The 8,177-nt window shown below is 43.1% G+C and overlaps 1 protein-coding gene across 2 annotated transcripts in view; it reads left to right on the top strand.

The window, feature by feature from the left end:
* The window catches only part of lcp2b (lymphocyte cytosolic protein 2b), a 10,215-nt gene extending 4,735 nt beyond the window's left edge, over positions 1-5,480 (top strand). Inside the window, exons 9-15 of one of the 2 annotated variants that reach the window (XM_020471152.2) lie at positions 106-172; positions 771-866; positions 1,175-1,256; positions 1,516-1,573; positions 3,381-3,455; positions 3,541-3,690; positions 4,655-5,480. In XM_020471152.2, the coding sequence (XP_020326741.1) occupies positions 106-172; positions 771-866; positions 1,175-1,256; positions 1,516-1,573; positions 3,381-3,455; positions 3,541-3,690; positions 4,655-4,777 (651 nt within the window). In that variant the 3' untranslated portion in view covers positions 4,778-5,480. The remainder of the gene's footprint in view (positions 1-105; positions 173-770; positions 867-1,174; positions 1,257-1,515; positions 1,574-3,380; positions 3,456-3,540; positions 3,691-4,654) is intronic. The other variant, XM_020471154.2, reaches the window with a different exon arrangement.
* Positions 5,481-8,177: the final 2,697 nt, after the last annotated feature.

Consider the following 8,177-nt stretch of genomic DNA (forward strand, 5'->3'; position numbering starts at 1 on the left):
CATCCACCTCTCTTTCTGAGATCAATCATTGTTAATTAATATTCCAACTCTCGCCTGCTCTCTGTCACTCTCTTCCCCCCACTCTCTTTCTCTCGCTCTCTCTAGCTGGCCAGACCTCCCACATCCAGACTAGACCCCTCCCCTCAGAGGCCATTCAAAGCTGCAGGTAAACGTAAGTCACTCTGACCATGTTACCAGAGATCATCCGGTCTGTCTGTTAGCTGCTTGTGTTGATATTGTAAAGAGCGGGACTATTCTGTTGTGATCAGCACCATGAAAAATAAGGAACAGGAGGCTAGTGGTTTAGAGCAGAGTTTCCCAAATGTGGTCCTGGGACCCCCAGGTGCACGTTTTGGTTTTTACCCTAGTACTACACCGCTGACTCAAATAATACAAATATCAGCCGTGTAGTGCTAGGGCAAAAATCAAAACGTGCACCCAGGGGGGGCCCAGGACCGAGTTGGGGAAACCCTAGTTTAGAGGTAGATTAAGCTCACAGACGTATGATGAGGCCAGAAAATCAGGACAGATGACATTTGAGTCATTTAGCAGACACTCCTACCTAATGGGACAATCCGTGCATTCTATGAGGTGGCATTCAACTAAGGTAGGTAAAACCATAGAATTGAAATGACTAGAGCTGTCTTGGCCTAATCTAATTCGATGTTTTTTCATACCTTAGTTAAATTAAAGCAACATCACCAGATCACTTCTTTGAATGCTTATTAGTGGTTCGTTCGAGACACATTTTCCTCCCCCATCCCCAACAGGCCCTTCTGTCCCCATGGTCGACCGAAGCAAGAAGCCTGGACAGCCCGCTCCCACCAAGAAACAACATCACACAAACACCAAAACAACTCCTACAAGTAACTATGCCAACTGTCTGTTGTCCTGTTGATTTAGCCTCCTAGTCTGTTTATTCAGGTCAAGTCTTTTCAATTCAATGATATTGAAAATATTAATCCCCAATATGGGCAATTAGAAAGGCGTTGTCAATGTGTTGAGAACCCCTTATGCTACATACTAAAGTTGCCTTGCAAAGACAAAGAAATGTAAACTACGGTACGGACAGATTGCCATAATTATGGCTACTGTTGACTAGCAGGTTGAGAATGCAATGTTTTGCCTAACTTCTGATTTTCTTGTCTGTTTGGTGACTACCCACGGTGTCCAGGAGAGTGCAGTCCATTCAGCTCTCCCCAGCCCGCCATAGTGAAGCCACCTCAACTAAAGGGCCCAAAGCCACCAGACTATAGGTAGCCTAACCCAGACCTCTCCATTCCCATTAACCCCTTGGCTGTAACTCAGTCTGAAGGTGCTTCTTCCCCTTCTTGGTTTTCTATTGAAAGACAGTCTTGATGAAAACAATTAAAATAATGTTGTTTTTACCGGTTCATGTTCCTTCAGTAAATTCAGAGTGAGAATTCAAAGAGAATAATTCACTTTGGACTAATGAGATGAAGATGGAGTCAATTCTCCTAACATGTTGTACTAGCATATCTTCTCTACCAACAGACCCAGCTCCAGTAAACCTCCTTCAATGGTCCCCAACACAATGCCAGGCACAGAGAAGGTGAGCAGATCAATCAAACACCCTTTTTACATCAGTAGATTTACACCAGCAGAGCAGACATTATTTACATATCAACATACAATATTATACATGTAATATATATATTATACATATTATACATTTAATATACTCCTACGTTTTAATTATGAATTATTTACTTTACCTCACGTTAGTCTCATTCCAAACGTCATAAATTGTTGGTTATCTGCACAAACCCAGTCTTCATATGAGTCATCCATACATCAATTGTCTTAAATAATTTATTTATTACTAAATAAGTAATCACATGAAATGATAGGAGAATGTGCCCTAGTGGGCTAAACCAGCATGGTGGCTTGTTAGACTAAAGGGGAAGTGGGGTTGACTAAGAAGTCACTACAAAGTTGATAATTATAACAATTGAAATGCTAATCCTTTGCACATGAACGCTCACTCATATGGGAATAATTGCCATCAATATATATATATATTTACGCTCAGTGAGTCGTCTTGATCGCTGGTGAAAAGTTCACTTTTGTAGAATTGTCCGTCTCTCCCTCTCTCTCTCAGTTGTGGTTAGAGGGGATTGTTCAGAGTGACATTCGTTATAGAATGGATGTTTCGGCGGTTGTCGTTCTTCGCGTTCAATGATACCCGAATTCCTAGCTGCAGACTAGTAATTAATATCAAAGACTCGTTCTTATTCTGTCGGTATCGATAGTCTAAGAGTTTAACCACGTGGTATGGTTAAAAGATTCAGCAATGGTCTACAACCTTTGTCTTCCTAATGGAGAAAAACATGGTCTGCAACCTTCAGCCATCTCGTAATTGAGGTAAGCTCGGTCTGCTGATCGAAAACCCGAGTGGGGGTTTTATTCGTAAGGGCCGAAGAGGGCTTTCCCAGGATGCCTGACCCTAACTGAGCTCAGGGGCGGTCCTCTGATTTATTTCAAATCAAAAGGGAATTGTATTTTTCTTCATTAAACAGTCCAAAATCATATTACACAATTATACAAACAGTATCATACTCACTCATTCATCTTATACAACAATTAGATGTAAACCTCATATCTGAGGCTATTATATAAACAGCGTTATGATTATGTGTCCACACCGTCTCCCATGAGCTTCCCCAAGTTGTGACAAACGGACCAGTTCGTAGCTGGATTCTTCACCGATCTTTTATACTTTCTCCGGAACATGAAATTTGTTCGTACCTCAAGTTCTGTGAGGTGGAAGGAATTCCTTTGTTCTCCATGAAAATGTACTCTCTCTATACTGTGTGTCCATGAGGAGATTCTCAGGAATTTATGATGTCTCTCTGACCACAGCAACCTAGTTGAAGGAGGAAAGGGGGAGGCAGGGAGAGGGGGATCGGCTTGCTATACCCAAAGAGGCCAACGTCATGACAGTATGTAGTTAGTGTCACTGGCCAAAAGATAGCACTGTTGCAGTATACAAACACTAGGGCCATGACCACACTTCTCTTCAAATCAAATCAAATTTTATTGGTCACATACACATGGTTAGCAGATGTTATTGCGAGTGTAGCGAAACGCTCTTAGGGTCCACACACAAAACCTACCAAACACAACCATGCAGAAACACCCCATAGGTACTGTGCCTAAGAACTTAACAGCACTCAAAAACAAGTGTAAAAACTCACACGAGAGGAGACCAGTGTGTGCGGGCTGGAGTGCTGTTTTACTCTTGTTTTTGAACGGCCTGCTAGTTGTTCCTGCCCAACCACAATGGAGCACAATGGGTTTTCTCTTTTTTTTTTGCATTCTAACACTGTTGGTCTGTTGCTGTTCCCTGCTGTGTGCAGGACATTGATCCTGAGTGGTATGGAGGACTGGTGACCAGAGGCCAGGCTGAAGCATCTCTCAGATGGGTTAACAAGGTCAGGAATCCCCTCCCCTCGTGGGCTTCACTAACACACACGCACACACACAGTCTGTGTATCAACGTAGCTGTGTGTGTTTCAGGATGGAGCGTTTCTGGTGAGGGACAGTTCCAAGGGTTCTTCTGAGCAGCCCTACACCCTCATGGTGCTGAACCAAGGCAAGGTCTACAACATCCAGATACGTCACCAAGGCAACACATACCACCTGGGCACCGGCCTCATGGGTAGCGAGGTAAACAAACAGCCTCCTCTCTGCTCTGTCAGGATTCACTCACAAACAAGAATTTGACTTTTCTTTTTATTCGATTTTTTTCATGATTTTATTGAACAGATGTTGAGGGGACGACAGTGGGGAAAGATAGAGGTTGTGTCAAAGGGATTAAAACCTTTACACTATGTGACGGTGTCATTACCACTAGACCAGCCAGACCACACAATTTCAGCTTAGCATGCAAATGCAATTAAAAACATTGGTCATCTAGCTAGCAGGTGCTTTTATCTAAATTAGCTTAAAGTTTACAAACAGATCTGGGACTCAGAAAAAAGTATGATTTTCCTGTGTTTTTTATATATTTCTACATTGAAATTGTGAAAATGATGCCATTTTTGTGTATGACCTGTTTGAAAAGGCCACCTGAAGATTTTGTGGGATGTTTTTTTGCGGAAGTTTTACCAGGCAGTAAATTAGTTAATAGACCAATAAAAAAAGTGTTCAAAACCTCTTTGCCAATAAAAGATAGTTTTCCGTTTTCCCCTCCCCACTCAGACCACTCCCAGACAGTCCTAGCTAAATTGCTCTTTGCTAAAGAAGCAATTTGTGGTTTCTTTCAACCATTTTAATTGAAAACAATCACAGTAAGGTACTTCACAGAAAAATGGCTGCATTGGATTTTTTAACACATCACAGGTTGACGTTTATTGTCATGAATTTTGACTTGGAGGCAGAACTGAGCGATTTCCGCTAGTCGGGCCAGCTGCAAAGTCAAATTTGTCCATATCATAAAAATGTATAAAAACAAAAATGTGCTTTTTGGTCTTATTTTAAAGTTAGGGTTAGGCATTAGGTGGTTAGGTTTAAAATCAGATTGCATGACTGAGGCTTTGACCACTCTGCAGAGTTCATGACAATAAATGCCAACCCGCTAACACATCAATAACTAACCGATGGCTCTTTCAAATCTGTGTTGCTGCTGCAGAGTTTCCCAGGAGTGGAGGAGATAATAGAACACCACACATACACCCCTCTGCTGCTCATAGACATGGAGAATGGAACTGGAGCACAGAGCCAGTGCTGCCTGCTGCACCCTGCACCACTCTGACCAGAACCAGCAGCACACGAAACACTGTGTGTGTGTGTGTGTGTGTGTGTGTGTGTGTGTGTGTGAAGTTGCATGTCGTAAGTTAAATGTATTGAAGTTGTACATATTATACTGGTCATTTAAAATATACCTGTAATTTTTAGATTGTGATCATGAAACAGAGAAATATGTATGTGAATTTCTCTTTGATAAGAAGCTATTTTTGTTTCTTTTGACCATTTTAATTGAAAACAATCACAGTAAGGTACTTAAATTGTTATCCAGAAAGGATTTGATATGGAGATAAACGCTGCATTGGATCTTTAACACATCGCAGGTTGCCGTTTATTGTCATGAATCTTGTCTTGGAGGCAGAACAGATTATTTTCCTCTAGATGGGGTAGCTGCAAAGTCAAAATTGGCTATATCATAGAATGTTATGATACATTTTCTTTATTTTTTGGTCTTAATTTAAGGTTAGGGTTAGCAGTGTGACTACTCTGCAGAGCTGCCTCCAGGGATTGATTCATGATAATAAATAATTTTCCTCCTCCACACTCCTCACCCTGAGGTCATGTTGGGCCAGGTCAACCCGTTCCACTCTGTTCAGAAAGGCCATCTTGTCTGGGTGGCTGAAGTCACACGATCAGGGCACACTGTCTCAGCTGGGACCACACTGTGAACAGAAGAAAAAAAGAACAAAATAAACACATTGTAAAATAAACTTAAAGTCAGAAGAAGTGCACTATATATGAAATAGTAGGGTACCATTTGGGGCGCACAGCAGTCTCCGAGGCTGGTGTGTGTCAAGACATTATGGGGTCCTTGTCATATTATGTTGTAAATCTGTGTCTCTCTACTCTCTGCTGGGAGATACCCAGACACCCCACCTGATTTCAACTTATCCAGGACCATGTGGAAGAATTATAAAAAGTTAGCAGTGTGACAAAGCTGGCCTAGCTCTGAGCACTTTTTGAAAGGGGTTTAAAATCTAAATAACTGAGTCTACCAAAATGTAGGATTTATATTTAAGAACAGTTGATAAGTTTAACTGAGTGTGGCACTGCAGTACTAGAACAACATTGTGGACTGTCTGACGGTTCCCTGGGTAAGAGAGGGTTGGGAACACTGTAGTAGATAAAGGAGGGGGTTGGGGGACACTAGTAGATAAAGGAGAGGGTTGGGGGACACTGTAGTAGATAAAGGAGTGGGTTGGGGGACACTGTAGTAGATAAAGGAGTGGGTTGGGGGACACTGTAGTAGATAAAGGAGTGGGTTGGGAACACTGTAGTAGATAAAGGAGAGGGTTGGGAACACTGAGGTAGATAAAGGAGAGGGTTGGGGGACACTGTAGTAGATAAAGGAGAGGGTTGGGGACACTGTAGTAGATAAAGGAGAGGGTTGGGGGACACTAGTAGATAAAGGAGAGGGTTGGGGGACACTAGTAGATAAAGGAGAGGGTTGGGGACACTGTTGTAGATAAAGGAGAGGGTTGGGGACACTGTAGTAGATAAAGGAGAGGGTTGGGGACACTGTTGTAGATAAAGGAGAGGGTTGGGAACACTGTAGTAGATAAAGGAGAGGGTTGGGGACACTGTAGTAGATAAAGGAGGGGGTTGGGGACACTGTTGTAGATAAAGGAGAGGGTTGGGGACACTGTAGTAGATAAAGGAGAGGGTTGGGGGACACTGTAGTAGATAAAGGAGAGGGTTGGGGGACACTAGTAGATAAAGGAGAGGGCTGGGGACACTGTAGTAGATAAAGGAGTGGGTTGGGGACACTGTAGTAGATAAAGGAGAGGGTTGGGGGACACTGTAGTAGATAAAGGAGAGGGTTGGGGGACACTGTAGTAGATAAAGGAGAGGGTTGGGGGACACTGTAGTAGATAAAGGAGAGGGTTGGGGGACACTGTTGTAGATAAAGGAGAGGGTTGAGGACACTGTAGTAGATAAAGGAGAGGGTTGGGGACACTGTAGTAGATAAAGGAGAGGGTTGGGAACACTGTAGTAGATAAAGGAGAGGGTTGGGGGACACTGTTGTAGATAAAGGAGAGGGTTGGGGGACACTGTTGTAGATAAAGGAGAGGGTTGGGGGACACTGTTGTAGATAAAGGAGAGGGTTGGGAACACTGTAGTAGATAAAGGAGAGGGTTGGGGGACACTGTAGTAGATAAAGGAGAGGGTTGGGGGACACTAGTAGATAAAGGAGAAGGTTGGGGACACTGTAGTAGATAAAGGAGAGGGTTGGGGGACACTGTTGTAGATAAAGGAGAGGGTTGGGAACACTGTAGTAGATAAAGGAGAGGGTTGGGGGACACTGTAGTAGATAAAGGAGAGGGTTGGGGACACTGTAGTAGACAAAGGAGAGGGTTGGGGGACACTGTAGTAGATAAAGGATAGGGTTGGGGACACTGTAGTAGATAAAGGAGAGGGTTGGGGACACTGTAGTAGATAAAGGATAGGGTTGGGGACACTGTAGTAGATAAAGGAGAGGGTTGGGGGACACTGTAGTAGATAAAGGAGTGGGTTGGGGGACACTGTAGTAGATAAAGGAGAGGGTTGGGGACACTGTAGTAGATAAAGGAGAGGGTTGGGGGACACAAATTTGTTTACATCCCTGTTTGTTTGTATTTATTCTTTGCCAAGAAAATCCATCCACCTGACAAGTGTGGCATATCAAGAAGCTTGTGCTGGGGACAATAAATCGCCTCTCTAAAATGTGCAACACAATGCTACAGATGACTCAAGTTTTGAGAGAGCGTGCAATTAACATGCTGACTGCAGGAATGTCCATTTGAGCTGTTGTCAGAGAATTTAATGTTAATTTCTCTACCATAAGCCGCCTCTAACGTTGTTTTAGAGAATTTGTCAGTAAGTCCAACCAGCCTCACAACCATAGACCACGTATAACCACGCCAGCCCAGGACCTCCACATCCAGCTTCTTCACCTGCGAGAACAGCCACCCGGACAGCTGATGAAACTGTGAATTTTCACAACCGAATAATTTCTGCACAAACTGTCAGAAACCAAGCATCCGCATGCTGGTCACCCTCACCAGGGTCTTGACTAGGGCTGCAAAAGGGTCAGAAACTTTCCGGTAAATGTCAAGAATTTTTCCTGAAATATTTCCTGGAAAGTTAAGCCCGGGATTTTGGGGCACTTTGCTTGAATTCATAAAAAAAATGTTAGCTTATAACAGTGAACTTTTTTTGTGGGATACACCTAAGTCAGTTCTAGATCTTGTTGCATATTTGGTTAAACTATCCCTCGGCATGCACAGTGCATTCTTCCATCACATGTACAGCTGATACTCAAGATCTTGCACACTAATGAGATGCTATTGAGCCCACACTACTACACTGTCTGAGCCAAGGACTACATGCTTTCTGGTAAGTTTTGATTACAATACTTGGTGGGGTGA

This window comes from Oncorhynchus kisutch, linkage group LG15 (genome assembly GCF_002021735.2).
Source record: "Oncorhynchus kisutch isolate 150728-3 linkage group LG15, Okis_V2, whole genome shotgun sequence".
NCBI lineage: Eukaryota > Metazoa > Chordata > Actinopteri > Salmoniformes > Salmonidae > Oncorhynchus > Oncorhynchus kisutch.